This window comes from Echiichthys vipera (genome assembly GCF_963691815.1).
Source record: "Echiichthys vipera genome assembly, chromosome: 13".
NCBI classification, from domain to species: Eukaryota; Metazoa; Chordata; class Actinopteri; order Perciformes; family Trachinidae; genus Echiichthys; species Echiichthys vipera.
The window spans coordinates 16,809,664-16,826,590 of record NC_139838.1 but is presented as its reverse complement, the minus strand read 5'-3'; the positions used below and the strand labels follow the sequence as shown (position 1 = coordinate 16,826,590).

Genomic DNA, 16,927 nt, shown 5'->3' with positions numbered 1-16,927 from the left:
AAAGTTGGAAGTGTTAGCGTGATTTTCATTGGTATCAGTGCATATTTGTATGATGGTGATGATGATGATGATGATGATGATGATGATGATGATGGTGATGATGGTGACACGAGCTGGGGTTGAGAACCCTCGCAGCCAATCAGCGCTCAGAGCGGACGCAGCTGATGACGCAGAGGCTCCGGTGCGTGTTAGCGCTGCTCAGCTGCTTGTCTGTGGAGTATCAACCAGCGGCGGCAGCGGCTCCACCTGATGATGGGCACGGAAACACGGATGGAGCTGCAGTAGAGATCTGGGGAGGATGCTGCGGCTGCTGTGAGACGACCCGAGCCGTGTTCAGCCCGTGTCAGCTGCACCTGCCGTGGATGCTTTTCCCGATGGGTTGTGGGGGGAGTCGGGCGGACGCGATCATCGAGCCGAGGTATCATGAGAGCTGGACCAGAGAAACGGAATCGACGTGGCTCACCAACACGGACGTGGAGACCTCTCTACCAGTAGCAAACAGTAAGAGCCTCCGCCTCCGTGTTATCTGTTTTAACTGCAGCATCCCCCACTGCATGAACCACAGGCCAAATTACAGCCACAACATGAGGAAATAATACAGAAAAAAGGGATCACAAGAAAGATAAATGAACCACTCCAAGCGCAACCAGCTGCCAACTCCCTGACAAAGCAGTTTTGCATCTCTACTGTTGTCATATACTGTTGAAAGAAAGCCAGGGCACGAATCTGGTTGTGTTTCACATGATAACCTAAGCCTTTGTCCGAAGGTAAAGCTCTTGAGGCCAGTCTGAGGGAGAAGAGGATGGTGAACACAGGCACCCAGTGTGGGAAACAGGCCCTCACATCCACCGGCTCCAACCACCAGAGGAGACCCAGACGCTCCTTGAGTGATGTAGGTGTCACTGGTATTGGCAGGTCCGACTGCTAAATATTAACACCAAACAGCGTCTGTTTTTGCACACAAGGTGACAGGATGTGAGACTCAGCAACTGCATACTGTAATAATATATTATATTATATTATATTATGTTACTTCTGACAGTTTGCTCTGCAGAATCAGTGTTTTCTTTTGAAAATGAATGAATTTAATAGAAACCCAAGAAAAAGTATAAACTCCAAATTTGGCATATGATGTCCCCTTTAAATATTGGTGTTGAGTGTATTTTGGGCTACTTAACAACAGTAAACAATGAGATGATAAGTTGTATTTAAATATTCTGGATTCTTTGGGATATGGCATTGCATTTTCCTTCCCACCATCTGTTTGCCTAGTCATTTATCGTGAATGCGAATGCACAAAACCAACTGAATGCAGATTTAAAATGTATGGGCCTTAATCCTTATGAACAGCAGATAGGAAGAGACAGATAATACTGCATGGATACTTTTATTCTGCATGTTTTATTCTCAATTTAGGGGACTGAGTTGCAAATGTTATTTTGCTCCGTGCAAAAATAATTTCACATTTACTGGAAAATCACTTCCTCTGACCTCACACCTCAGAAACAGAGACTGTTTGTGTGTTTTTTCTATTGAACCTTCCACTTATGGGCAGAGCTTCGGTGACTCAGGTCTCAGTTGGCCAGCGTTGCCCACTTGCTCTCTGTGTGGTGACATTTAAATGACGTGACATTCAAAACTCTCACATCTTTTTTTCACAGCAAACCACTCGTGAGTCCAAAAGGAGGGCATCAAAGGAGGCCGGTGCGTTGTCTAAGGACGGGCAGCCCGTCAATATCAACAGCAGCGGAGACACTGAACCTGGGAATGTGTGCGACGAAAGATGAAGAAAATCCAAGACTGTGTGAAAAAGAAGATGGCCGGAGCTGCGAAAAGTTCACCAGGAGATGGGATGGGGATTTACAGGATTGTGTGGATGATGTTTGCGAGTGACTCTGCGAGATTTTGGCTGTCGGTCTCAGTGATTTTACAATATAAGCACCTGCATAATGTCTCCGTCCAAAGATCTCTGGATGCTGCGTCTTTGTTGTGCCATTGCAAATGCATGTGTGAAGTGAAGCGGAGAGTGGATCACAAACAGTGTTCAAGTCTCCACAAGGCTTTTCTCCCATGCTTATGGTGCCGGTCAGGGAATGAGTCACTGTGTTAAGCCAATTTTAAAGTAAAACAAGAACAGACCGTCCCGTATGCACACGATAATCACTATCTGCACATATGTTGTCATACAAATGTTTTCTGTGTCGGGGGGCCTTCCTTAAGAGTTTGCTTCAGTTCTTTGTGCAAATCTATTCCCTTTGTTGTGAATGAAAAACAATGATGATGCTGTTTAAAGTCAGTCAATGCTGTAAATGATTTTCATTCAAAAGACCCTGAAGTGCTGTCTAGAAACTGAGATTTTGAAGTTTGATGCTCGAAGGCTGAAGACTGTCTTCTCCTTTGCAAAGGTAAAGAAACAAACACACCCGCATGTGCCTACAATTCATCTTGATCTGAACTGCTCCTGTTTCCACTTTGAGCGTTTTTGATTCGTTTATATGTTCTTTTACATCTTTTTTTATGTTGTGATGTTACACTTTATTATTCACCATTATTATGTATTGTAATGATGAATCGTTTGTGTGGCTTACACGCCCATCTGCATGTCAAATCAATCTCAGACTGATTCAACATTGGTGGCAAAATGTCTTTGCTCAAACATCATAAAGCAACACGTGAAAAACTGCACTAAGAAGTACAACATTCAGGATGTGTCGTCAGGAAAGGGAGAGTCACGGCCAGCAGATGGTGATGTCGACCAGTTCTGAAAAAAACTGAAAAAACTGTTGCCTGTCAAGAGTTTTCGATGATTCACTGATGATAATGTTGAAATGTGTACAGGCCAACTTTTGTGATGGAAAACTATATTTAAACACCAACACATTATTTTCCCTTTGAATTAAAATTGTTGTCAGCTTCTTAAGTTGTGAAACTCAGAAAGAAGTGTCGTTTCTCGTTACCTACAGGCAAAGGCTGCTGCGGAATTCATTAGTCTACATCAACAGACCAATATTCTGCTTTGTGTGATCCAATTCATGGATGTGTTTGTATATAAAGTAAAGACAAGGTAATTATTTTTAGATATATAGTTATCTCATTGTCCCCAAGCCCACAAACACATGAGTTGGCAGTAATTCTATTTGCTATCATTGTAATACCAAAATATTTTTGTATGAAAGCAGTCATGTTTGTAGTCTATATTCTGTTGGATAGATTCATTATTAACTGGATAATATTTTATCATAACATTTTTATAGTGTAGTAGGACTGGAATCTTAATTTGCAAAAAGCAAGAGATAAGAAAAAAAAAAACAGTTTAAATGAAATATATAAGAGTGAAATAAGAACTAAGGGAAATTAGAAAGATGGCATGAAAACAATCTAGGCTATACAAAAATACATTACAGTACCTCAGACTATAAGGGTGAATTGTGTAAATATGCAAAATGACTCCAGATTAAGTAAATAAATCTGTCATAAAATTGAACTACTATAGGCCTACCTCAAAAATGTTGACATAAATGCATAAATATATAAATGCATAAATGAATTAATAAATATATGAATACATGTATAAATAAATAAATATGCATTACATGCATTTCTACATTTTTGTTCACCTACCTTTATTTATCTCTTTATTTCTGTGTCCGTATGTGAATGAGTAAGCAGGTCCCGCTTATTCATGCATTTATTGATTTATTCCTGTAATTATTTATTTATTTATTGAGTCCTAAGTCATTTTTACTCCTCATCATTCTTTCATTTTTATGAATGGCCTTTATCTGTTTTTGTTAATTAACTCCATATATTTAATTACTTCCCACCTGTTAAAACCATTAAGATCAATCATCATAATGTCCCCATCATAATGTGATTTTGCACTACACACCTGACAGCGGAAGCTCTGGGGCCTACAAAATGACGATTTCCGCTTTTAGTTGAAGTTAACAGACAAGCGAATCAGTTTTAATTTAATTTAATTTTTTTTGTATGTATTTATTATTGTTTTGTGTATGGTTTTATTGTATGCCTTTTTATTTGATTGTGTATTTAAGTACTCTAACTCATGTTATGTCATTATCATTTCAAATTGTAATGTTCATTGAAAGGAGAATTTACTTCCTTATACACACACATTATTATTTGTCAAGTACGACGCCAAGTTGTTCTACTGTGTTGATATTATATTTGTGAAAATATGCAAATAAAGTTTAAAAAAAACAACAACAACCAAAAAGACAAAAAAAAGACAAGCGAGTCAGTCATGCGCAGTGAACCGGCGGGCTTTGAGACCACGCGGCCCGCGCTGTCAGCTCTCAGCCGTTAACGGTGAACCGTTGGTGCTCTCCGTTCACACCGGGGAGATAACAGCTGATTGAGAGCTTACCGTCTGACTCTCTAAAGCCCAGTGACTCTGAAATACTCATTGATACTTCTCTTCCATTTTTTCCTCTTAAGCTGTGCGGTTATAATGAGGTGAGGATGGCCAAGCGACCGGGGACTGACGACGGGATGTTGACTTCACCGACCGTTCTCCGGGATTTCGCAGCCGACACGAGCACCGGGGACGTGAACATGGACTGCGGCGACGGCGCCGCGGCGGAGGTCTCCTTGGAAGAAATCCTGAAACTGTACAGCCAGCCGATAAACGAGGAGCAGGCGTGGGCGGTGTGCTATCAGTGCTGTCGGACTTTAGCGCAGAAACATCGGAGGAAAAGCTCCAAGGGTGCCGGCACCTCAGCCGTCGAGTGTCCGCGGAGGATTGAGGGACCCGGGGATGTGACGATTGGGAGAGACGGGACGGTGAAACTGCACTTTGAAGACAGCACAGGTAAAACAATAAAACCAGCCAGGTGTTACACATTTGTCTGATTGAATACTGCGCAGCTACGACTGCGATCTCAACAGTGAAGCCTGTTTTCCTCCACATCGCTCCAGGGCCACACACACGGAGCTTCCCCACAAAGAGGCCATGTTGTTGTGGCTGTCTGCTTCCAGCCATGTGGGGAATTTGTTGACAGTCGCCCGATGCGCTTATTAAAAATACATCACAAATCACCGCATAGCTGCTGGGGATCGAAAGACAGACACAGAAAAGCGGTATTGCCAATATTAACAAGGCAGGGTTTGTTCTCCCAACACAATCTAGTATTTACATTATAATCTTGGCTCATATCATGGCTTCATTCAGTCGGGGTGTGTTTTAGCAGGGCTGGTTCTTGAATGGCTGCTTGGGGTTTGTGTTTGAAATGATTGCTCCTGCAGCGGTCAGTTAGCTACAGTAAACAATGAGCCATGTGATGGATTTAAACTGCAGAGCTCCTTGGGCCCAGTCCAGAGCAGAGCAGTATAGCCACAGCACCAAAGCTACAGTGAAATACAGGCAAAAAGACACACATGACTCATATTTCTGCTGTGATCAGAGCAGGTGTATGGGTTTGGGCTGCATGCACCTGAGGTGAGGGAGATTTTAAACAGTGGAAACACGTTTTTAGTATACTGCCCTACAAAGCCTCAGTGCAATCTCTTATCATTCATGATCTCTCTCTCACAGTTTTGAGCTTGAAAGTGTTGAGGTTAGGATTGATTGGATGGAAATTAATAAATGGCACTCAAGTAAACCATAATCCATCATCAATGTGCCGAATATTTATTTGTTTGGACAGTAAACAAACTTTGAAGACCATTTTTTGCTTAAATGTATTTGTGTGGTAGTAGTATAGTTTAGTAGTAAGGTGCAGTGAGCTGCATGCACATGATAGATCCACTCAACTGTTGTAGGTGAGGTCCACTTTCACGCAAGTGTGTGTTCCACCTCGACTATTTGCCGCACAGCTGAAACAATTAATAGATGAGTTATTTCAGAACATGAATTTGAAACAATTTACATGATTCTTTAAACAAATACCAAGAATTTCACTCATCAACCACTCGTATGCAAATATTAGCTTTTTTCATGATAGTATGATGCATACTTTTGGATTTCATGACGTTACGTATGCACGATGAAGACTCTTTCACTCTTTTGACATTTTATAGACCAAACAATTAATAATAATATTAATAATAGGGTTGCATAATATGAGCAAAATATCTAATTGCGATTATTTACATTGATATTGCTTAGGATCCACAATATTAGAGGACGTGTGATATTTTGCACATCATTATTTTCATTTTTATTTGAACATATATATATATATATATATATATATATATATATATATATATATATATATTAAAATGTATCATGATGCATCATCCGTACCAAGCAAAGATTTTAGCCGTAACATTTGACAGATATTTTGCCTGTAACAAATATTGCGCCATCTGGCGATTTCGGTTATTGTACTTTAGTCCATATTGTGTGCATCCCTAATGGTTAATGAAGAAATAAGTTTAGGCCCTAGTCTACACGACAACTAGCCTGGCGTCACCAGGCGGATTCTCAAATGCTTACTGGTCTGGAACCTCTCAGTTCCTTTTTTCTATTTCCAAGGGTTATTTTCGATTTCCAAGGGTTATTTTCGATTTCCAAGGGTTATTTTCGATTTCCAAGGGTTATTTTCAATTTCCAAGGGTTATTTTCTTTTTCCAAGGGTTATTTTCTATTTCCAAGGGTTATTTTCTTTTTCCAAGGGTTATTTTCTATTTCCAAGGGTTATTTTCTTTTTCCAAGGGTTATTTTCGATTTCCAAGGGTTATTTTCTATCAATGGTGTAAACCAAAGGGGCCTCTGGACGTATTGGGTAGACCTACTACCAATCACAGCAATGAAACGGCAGAGCTGGGTTTGTTTTGTAGCAGCATTGACAGAAACGGGCACATTTATATCAAATAATTCCAGTCCGAATGACTTGGACCCTGCTGTCTTGTTTTATAATGCATGAGCACAGATTTACACTTGAGGATATACGCTGAAAGCAATCAACTATTGGAGCAATTACCATCACGCTGACCCTCAAAGACCACCTGGTGTCTAATTCAAAGGGGCTCCCAGCAAGGCTTCTTCCTGTACACACGTTCAGGTGTTCAGAGATTCTCCGAGCCTTTTAACTGCTTCCCATTAACTTAATATGTGAGAGATAAAGTTGGGTGTAGGAGGAGGAGGTGTGGCTGTCAGCGTAGCCTCTGGCACCAAGGTTGTATCCCATCTCTCCGGGGAACTTATTAGCCCCCTTTCTTCTTAGTCCCCCCTCCTCTGTCTGAGCCCCACATACAATCTTTCTCTCTGGAGCACACCCCTCAGACCAGACCCCTCTCATCTCAGCATATTTAACCAACCAGGAGTGTTTGGAGATGCACAATATGGAATTTTTTGCCAATATCCGATATGCCGATATTTTACAACTTGTTTGGCTGATAACCCATATGTTTTTTTAAAAACGTATTTATTTTTAGAATTGATTAATTTTCTTGATTTTTTATATATATATATATATATATATATATATATATATATATATATATATATATATATATATATATATATATATATATAAATAAATAAAGTCAAAGTGTTATAAAATGTTAATTATGTATACCACATATTATTAAAATAATTTCCCCCTGCGATTATAAAGTATTTCTGATTCTGTGCATATTATTGTGTTGGTTCACCGGTAAACGCAGACATTGAAATACAAAGCTTAAAATGATGAAATATTCATTCCTTGTTCAGATGAGAAAAACACTTAAACTTACGTTAAGGTAAACATGCCATATTTATTTATGACAAGTGCTTTTAAACAAAACAAGTAAGATACATCCTACTTAAAATGTGTTACAGGCATTTATTCTGATTTAATCAAGGAAACAGCGGTCTATTCATTCATCGGTTTATTATATCGTTGTGTTATCCAATATCTGTTCATTCAATTTTAAGTCAATATCGGCTGATACTGATAGCTTGCTGTTATCATCGTGCATCCCCTATAAACAGATTCAGTCAGTGCTGCCGATCGTCTTGCAACTACTCAAAATAGAATAAATGTGATGATGAGATGCGCAGACTTTAGACTGCAGATTATGCGGAGGGTCCCATGCTGCTCCTCTTGTTAGTGGACAGCTCAGCCCTGTCCTGGTCTTTAGTAGACCTGGTGATGAGAGAGACGTGACACCTATTAAGCTTTCGGTTGCTCAGTTTCAGAGGGTGCTACCCCAGCATGCTTATGTAATCTACATATGGCCTGTTAATGAGCCAGAGACAAGGTGGCATTATTCGTCCAGCACCCAGACCACCGACACAGGAGGCCTTCAAGTCACTTCTCCTATCTTACTACGTGTATCAAGAGGTCCTCTAGAGCCGAACACTGCACAAAGTGTGTGTTCAGACGAAATGAGACTAATAAGCAGCTCAGAGTCTAAGTCAAGTGCTTATTTTAGGCTCAATTAGACGGATGTGAGATGCACGCTGCAGGCAGATTGATTGATACAGAGCAGGGGGAAATGTTTACTCCCACCCCACATTGAACCGAGAATTAAGCCTGAATGCTGCATCAAGATGACACACTTGTTTGCTCCCCAAGATTTTCAATGATTCATACCAATAGTAGAGGAGTAGAGGATGTTTTTTTGTTGTTGGTTTGGTGCATGCAGTATGTTAACTACAGTGCTGATCTGGTTAATTATGTCTTTGAAGAGGTTTAAGATGTAACAATGGTTCCCTATTTATTTATTTATTAGAATAGAGATGGGTAAAAGATATAAAAAGTCAATCGGTAGAAAACTCTTACATCTCCCCATCTGTAACCCACTCTCGGTAAACCCATTTTTAGGCAGGATAGTCTGGGTGACGCTTCACACTGCTCCAAAAATGCCCACTGTGACACACTCACTCTAGGCCAAGTCGTCTCTCCTCGGCTGGGACAAACAGAGAACCTAGTGTTTCTCAAGTGAGCGTTGGTGGATGGCTGTTTATTTATTTTTTCTCTCCCGTCTATTAGCTGTAACTCATAGTGACCTGCGCAGAACTGAGAGACTCTTTGAAATAAGTGTTTTCCTTGAATGTCTACTTAAGCTCTGCATTGAAAAACATGTCTTAGGATGCATCCACAGCAGACAGCTTAGTCCCATTTTTAATTGGAAATAACTTGAGGGAATTAAAACTGAAATGGCACTTCTATTATCGTTCAGAGAGATGACACACTGGTCAAAGTGTCTCATTTATAGGTCTAATTTTACACTGCACTGGTGTTAAAGTCTACAGATCTATCTCTCTATTTGTACTTTCACCCTTGACGTTACTCTGACCAGCACTTAGCCTTTTGTTAAATGTCATTTTTCACTGTGGGAAAGAGACTCTGTACCTTTTGAGTTCTTAGAGGAAAATCTACAGGTGTGTTAGAAAAGCCAGACAGAACAAAAAGATAAGATTGTCAAAGCTTTTGAGTTATCTTTTTTCCAATAAGGGAAAGAGAAACTTTCCCCCCCGTCTATTTAGGTCCCTGTGGTTTCTGTACTTTCCATTTTCAGAGGTGTTTTCGTGGAAATGAATAGAGGGTAATGTCTCTTTCCCGAGTATGAAGAAACAGTCATATCACTATTACCAGCCCCCAGTGGCAGGTTTTGACACTTCAATTTGCCCCAGGCAGTGTGAAGTGGTTGCAGAGAGAAAACATTATCATTTATTCAAGCAGTCGTCTTCAGCGCCGTCGAGCAATCATGGTTCTCAGCTCTCCAACATTACTTTAAAACTTTACTGTTTTATGTTATGTGACACTGTGAGAGGTGTGTGTTTGCTCTAAAGACGTCTTACATAATTGTGCAGAATAATTGTACACACACACACACACACACACACATGTACAGTAGACAATTCATTTAAAGGGTGTGTTTTGCACATTTAATAACTATCCAAAGTGATCATGTGTGTGAATAACTATCTCAATGTTCTGTCATTACAGATAAATACCAACCAGCACCCACGCCATTAGAGGTGAGTTTGTGTGTGTGTGTGTGTGTGTGTGTGTGTGTGTGTGTGTGTGTGTGTGTGTGTGTGTGTGTGTGTGTGTGTGTGTGTGTGTGTGTGTGTGTGTGTGTGTGTGTGTGTGTGTGTGTGTGTGTGTGTGTGTGTGTGTGTGTGTGTGTGTGTGTGTGTGTGTGTGTGTGTGTGTGTGTGTGTGTGTGTGTGTGTGTGTGTGTGTGTGTGTGTGTGTGTGTGTGTGTGTTGAAAAAGTAAACAGCTTTCTATATATGGACAGGCAGGGTTGTCTATTTTCCTATGATATAAATATATATAACACTTATATTTACCAAAATATAAAGCCATAATATTGTCTATTAAAAAAGGGCGACATCCAATAAATGACTGTAACTCACTGAGATTCATGTATACAGTATTTGCACTAAACCTCACATGGAGCTAAAAAAAAAAACCTAAATAGAACTTACCACATTAAAAGAACAAAAAACAAAAATTCCCTGGTTGACTATGGAGTGAACACAAGTTTTTTATAACAGAACTTTTTTTTTGTCAAATATGGTAACACGAAGATAAAGCATGACAGCAACTTCACACAGAAATAAAGGGCAGGTGCCTCTAAATCATTTGATGTATGTAACACTGACACACTGAAAGAATCAGCTCAGTGTGTACAGGTCGTCTCTGAAGGCTTTGTAGGGTTAAACTTGAATGTTAATTCAATCATCAGATTTCTTTTCACACAACTGTCATGCATTATTTAGTTCACTTATGACAAAACAATTTCAAAAACATGACAGCTTTCCACAGCTTTCGCACCACTGAATCTATTAGTTACCCTGTGTATCGAGCCAATACAAAAATACATTTAAATGAACATTTAGTGGTTATCACTGCTGTTGAAAACTGGTGACTACTTGGATAAAATCTGCACATTGTGTCCAGTTCAGTCAAAGCGTAGTTACGACACTGCTCAGCAGCACTGTTACCTATCACAACCATTCAAGTGTTGGAAGAGGGAAGGAACTCTGTAAAAAAAATGGCACATCTCTACTGTGTTCTGTACTTATTGTGTTTGGCTGCACTCTGATGCAGAAGAGCACTTAAAAGAGAGCATGACTTCTTCTCTTTTTGTTCGTCACTTTCTGTCATACACACATGAAGAGGACATGTGTCCAGTGTCTGTTTGACCAGGCAAGGTACACGGTATCATCCTGGTAGGAGAAGCCTTTCTCCGAGCTTCATTATGTGTACATAGACTAATTACACAGAGAGTCCTCTGTCAACCCAAGCAGTCTGATCTCCTCCATGTTTGCCTTGCAGTTCATGTGATCACAGGCATGTGCACTATGTGTGTTTTTGCATGGCTTAGTCGGAAATATAATTCCTTCACATCAGCTGGCCGTCACTTCCCTCTCCCCTTCTTCTTCTACTTACTATATTTTTCTAGTTGATACTGTCATACTCCTTGCATCATTAGCTTTGCCCTTACTTACGCTGAACAAACAGGGTGTGTTTGACGTGTTGTGTTTTTGGAAATACTTAACATCTTGCACAACAGCTTTTAGTACATCAGCGTGACAATCCAAAACGAGCATGTGACCAAACCTTGAGGACACACCTTGTTTTAAAAAAATGTGTTTATTATTTTTAAGTCACACGGATTAATAGTTGAAGCACATTCACATGGATGAGCTCTGTTAGGCTTGTTTTTCCAAATCAATGTTTAGTGACGCACTAAAAAAAACAATGGCGATTTTAGCTGCAATCGCCCCAATCATGCTCGGACACACGTTTACAGTCTTACAGTTAATTAGAAAGTGTCATAGCATCCTTTCTGGTAAATGTATAAAAAACGTTTGTATGAAATAACCACATTGTAAAGGATTTTTATTTTTAAACAACCTGACAGACTTGTCACAGACAACAGACGGACATAAAATAACATAAATAAAAAAATAATCCAAAGAATAATAGTAAGAAAAAAAAAAGGGTGGGCAAGTATTAACAGTCAGAGATCCGGTTCCAGACCCGGTAAATCGTTCACATAAGATATCAGAGGGTCCCAGGTTTTGTAGAATCTGCTGATGGATCCGTTGAGGGTCCATCTGATTTTTTCCAACTTAACATTCTGCAGAACGTCCCTAATCCAATGGTGGAGTGATGGAGGAGTAGCAGCCTTCCATTTAAATAAGATCAGATTTTATTAAGAACTTTAGTGCAAAATGATCATAACGGGCAAGAATGGGAATGTAAAGCTTCATCCAAATAAAGTTTAATATTTCCATAATGCAGTTCGGCTGCTGTTTTTTTGACATTGGGATGGAAATGACATAGAAAAATGTACACGATAACTATTTTTAATACCGTTTTGATAATATATATTGTTATATTCCGCAGCCCTAGTAGCATGCTAACATGCTAAATTAAGATTGAGATCATTATACTGTAGCTGCTAAACATGAGCATGTTTGCATTATTTGTATGAGCACGTTCGCATACTAAAGTTAGCATACTAAAGTTAGCATACTAAAGTTAGCATACTAAAGTTAGCATTGTATTTTGTATATACATATAGACCGTTGCCCAACAGTTTCAACAGAGAAACTCTGATTACAACAAACACTTTATCTTTATATAACAAATATTTGTTTGCTGCTGTATTAATGCTGTGATTGTTGAGTCCAGCTTCTTTTAATGTTCTGAGAGAACATTAACTGGAACTATTAATTCGCTCTGGTGCTTTCCTTGACTTAATTATGTTCAGATCATTGTAGAAAATTGATTTAGCGCACTGCACACAGCAACTCAGTTTTATCCTTTTGATTGATAAAACCCTCTCTACTCTCACGCTCGGTCACATTTTGGCCATTGTCCTGCATTCCTCATGATTTAGCCTTGTGTGTGAGTGTGTGTGTGTGTGTGTGTGTGTGTGTGTGTGTGTTTGTTGTGTCTCAGTCCCTTGTCAATCAGCCAGGGCCACTGTCTCATACCCTCCTTTGCTTCTTCACATTTTGGAGCTGATCACTAGCTTGTGTTGAGATGACCCACTTCCCCTCACTTGAACTGTAGATCCTGTGTTGGGATAATCATCAATCATTTTTAAACAAGGTACCGTTTTGTTACCTGCCTTTTTAAAAATGGTCCAGATGACAAAGCTTCATGGCTAGTAGTAAATATTTCTTAAAATAAAATAATTTGTGTGAGACTTGTACCTTGGACAAGCTTAATCCAGTTTGTTCGACGTCGAAGATTAAGGTGAGATTAGTTGTAGTATCCTATTTCAGGTTTGCCAGGTCTGCTAGGGTCCCTGTCGCTCAATTTTGGGCCAAGCCTCGGACTCGTTCCTGTCGTCAGTGACGAGGTCAGCAAACGGCAGTTAATGCAAGTCATCAAAAGGTTTATTTTCTCATCCTCCGAATAAAATGGACCCCTCCAACCCTAAGTTCGTAGAATAGTTCACTCAAATAACTTATTATTTGATTGTGTCTAAGTTATATTCCAGATTCAAATATGTTCATTATTCACACTTATCCTCTTTCCAGATGGTTAGAAGTTAGATTAATTTGTCTGTTTGGCTCAGATGAAGCAGGGCAATGCATATTCTTTGCATTTCAACGGTGTACAGTACTGGCTTCCACGCTGCAGCTGGGTGAACAGGGGCTGCATGTGTCTGCATGGGAGGCTTCTGTGTGTGTGTGTGTGTGTGTATGTGTGTGTGTGTGTGGGCCCCCCCCCCCCCCATACCAGTCACTGCAGGCAATGAGCTCCGTCTCTACAAAGACTTTCTTACTGTTGTCAGCTCTGACGTAAGACTGCCCATTTTAAGATGGAGAGACGTCATTCTTTTAAACATCATTTTTAATGCTGCAGATTCTTTTTGAATATGTAAATTTTCTAGAAATAAATACAGGTCTCTGTGTATTAGGCAACAAACCAGTGCAGTTTTTTGGGGTCAGCTGTCTGTGTATTTCAGATCATCCAGGCATGTCCCCTGGAGTTACTGGCTCCCAGTTTGATCCTGTAGCGCAACATTTACCAGTGACCTGATTGTTTCATCCTGCATTTATCCTTATCAATCAATAGATTTTTGTGACATTGACATCTTCAGTTAAAAGCACCCGGGTGTTTGGTTCATGTTTCAACCACCTGGGATTACATTTCTGCCTATACAGGGGTATTCACAGCAAGCACAAAACCACAGGAATGCAATGTATTGACTAGTCTGAGCTATTTGAGTCGGAGATTTCTATTTATATACCCATAACAGGAGGAATCTATTTCGCATCTTCCTTTTGTCCAGTCAGGCCTGAGAGAGTCAAGTTTATGAGTTTATCATATCTTTTTTTTCACAGATATTTTTACAGTAGCTCATCCAAAGTCAGGTGTGGTTTTTGGAATAAGACAAAAGGGTTTTGTGTGAAGAGCCAGTTTAGAGCCAATGCTGGGAATCTGACAACATTTTAGGTCAAACCTTTAGCTTTTGTAAAAAAAACAAGTTCTACCTCACCTGCAGCTTCAGTGTCATTTATTTATGCCCATGTCACCCTGATTGCTCGAAATGATGACACATAATGTGGTCTCTGTTTGATCCAGAGGCACATTTTCTCAGTCCTCAGCAGTTTCCAGCTGCCTTCATATAGGAATACAAACCAGAGAGGTTTTTGAACAGGCGATAAGAAAGAGCAGCATCGTGCTCTGTCCCACTGTAGTGATGCTTGAGACTGGAGGAGGCCGACATCCGCTCCTGCAGTGGAAGCCCTCTAGATTTAGCTCTGCTTATGTAACCGTCTGTGTTGTGATGGCTTTGCTCTACTACTGCAGCAAACGCTGAAGGCTGCTTAGCTGACTGTTTCGTGAACTCTGATGGCCACAGCGTTGCCTAGGGCTGCGAATTCAACTGCATAGGCAATAATGTGATTGTGATGATCCAAGAAACGATGGCAGGCTGCTTGCCGTAGCCTCCAATAATATAGACTTTACACACTTACTGTACTTTTCCTCTTGTAATATATTTTGAAAAGAGAGGCTAGGAAAGGATTTTCATCAGTTTTTATGAAGTGCATATTGTTTACAGTGACAACTTTACTTTAATCTGAAGTCACATGCGATAATGCAGATCAGAATGTCACCATGTCAGTTCATCTGCTGTATAACATGTCAGCGTAAAGTAAGGTTGTTAAAAGTAGCGATACTTCACTACTTCTCAATACCACGTGTTTCAAAATAATACTATATCCTACTATATACTATATCCTCATTCGACAGTGCTGAACGTATCAAACCTGTAAAAAAAAACGATCAGATTATCGACCCAAGGCCACACAGATGAAACGACAGAAGGAAAATCAACTGCATACCAGCACTGTGTGCAGGATGTTAATAATAAAAAAATAGTATAGGACTTTTTGCCGTGGTAACGAATATCACTTGGAAAAAAACAAAAAAACAAACTAGTATCACAGTTTAAAATTCTGGTATTGTGACAACCTTAATCCATAGACATCAATATGACAGCTGATATCAAGTGTCAATTCATTAATAGAAAACCAGGAGTAGTTATATATTTACGTATAAACTGATCTGTGGGCTAAAAGACTAAACGGCACATTAGCCTGACTTTTTCCTCCCTCCTGAATTTGCACCATTAACGTTCACACAAACGTCTCATTCTTTGCCCATTTGCGTGCTGGTTGACTCACTGAGACTTTCCCCGTTAAGGTTGCTCCTCTTGCATTGCTTTTTGAGCCAGTTTATACGGCTGAGAATTATGTTATTGCCTATTTTTCAACCTAGTCTTTAATTTTAGGCCTAAAATCGCCTTACATTTCCCCCCCATATGAATCAAACAGGTAGGTATTTAGAGCTTTGCTTTACTTATGTAAGCCTCATCGAACCAGGGGTAGTTACTTTGAGAATGAATCACTTTTCAAAACAAGTTCGGGCCAAGAAAGCGGCACACACACATGCACGAGTTTTAGCCTCACCAGAGAAGTCATGCATACTTATGAGTGACCAATTGATTACTTGCCAGACTGAGCTGGCCCAAAAGCAGACCAAACGCATGTTTTTAATGATGTGCCCCTCTTATTTATATATATATATATATATATATATATATTCTTTTTTCACTCCTAACAGCCGTTGTCTGCTTTGTCTGCTTGACCTATTTGAAGTGGTTAAGTGGGGGGAAAAGCTCTTAAATGTATTGAGTGGGCACAAATAAAAAGGTCATGTTTGGAGAAAAAAGGTCCACTTCATGAGCATTATTCTATCTTTATTCATTTGTATGACGTCTTACTTTGTTGTTCATTAGCTATTTTGTTCTAGTTTTGTTTATTGGGGGCCATGTCTGACAATGAAGATTTGATATGAAACGCAGCGTTCCTTCAGGAGACAAAGGTTATTCATGAGTAAAAAATTCTCTTCCTATTCGTCATTGATTCTCAGGATGATGCCTCTGACACTGGTCTTCATGTGAGATTCTGTATAAAACAACTTATTGTTGGGAAAACGTAAGCCTTAAGCACTTCTTGCCCCGCGCAATGATGTCACGATTCATTATTTGTTTGCGGAGCGTGAGAAAGGTTGCGGGAAGATGGAGTATACTCTGAATGGAGTTTTTTTTAAAGTGCTTTTTTAACCACACACACACACACACACACACACACACACACACACACACACACACACACACACACACACACACACACACACACACACACACACACACACACACACACACACACACACACACACACAGGACATACTATTTCTTTCCCTTAGACATCAACATGACTCATCCCGCTACATTTCATAAGAAGTATTTGAAAACGTTTTCCTGTGCTACCTGTGGTTGGCTGATACCACAGCGATGGGAATATATGATCATCCACTGTGGCAGGCTTCCACCTATCCTGGGTGGAGCCTGGTTTCAGTTAGTGGTTTTGCTACCAAACCGTTCTGCCTGAGCCTTAAAACCCAGCAGTGGAATTTTTGGCTGTC

At 39.9% G+C, this 16,927-nt stretch overlaps 2 protein-coding genes across 3 annotated transcripts in view; both read left to right on the top strand.

Moving 5' to 3' along the window:
• Positions 1-362: 362 nt before the first annotated feature.
• On the top strand, positions 363-1,800 carry LOC310955347 (uncharacterized protein; the record flags this gene model as incomplete). Its single annotated transcript, XM_083925160.1, has 3 exons — positions 363-501; positions 768-892; positions 1,662-1,800. The coding sequence occupies 3 exons, from the start codon at positions 363-365 to the stop codon at positions 1,785-1,787; spliced, it is 390 nt and encodes a 129-aa protein (XP_083781286.1). The 3' UTR covers positions 1,788-1,800.
• Positions 1,801-4,365: 2,565 nt separating this feature from the next.
• Positions 4,366-16,927, top strand: part of spire1a (spire-type actin nucleation factor 1a) — a 34,860-nt gene continuing 22,298 nt past the window's right edge. For both annotated transcript variants that reach the window (XM_083926121.1, XM_083926120.1), the window contains exons 1-2: positions 4,366-4,831; positions 9,906-9,937. In XM_083926121.1, the coding sequence (XP_083782247.1) occupies positions 4,483-4,831; positions 9,906-9,937 (381 nt within the window). In that variant the 5' untranslated portion in view covers positions 4,366-4,482. The remainder of the gene's footprint in view (positions 4,832-9,905; positions 9,938-16,927) is intronic.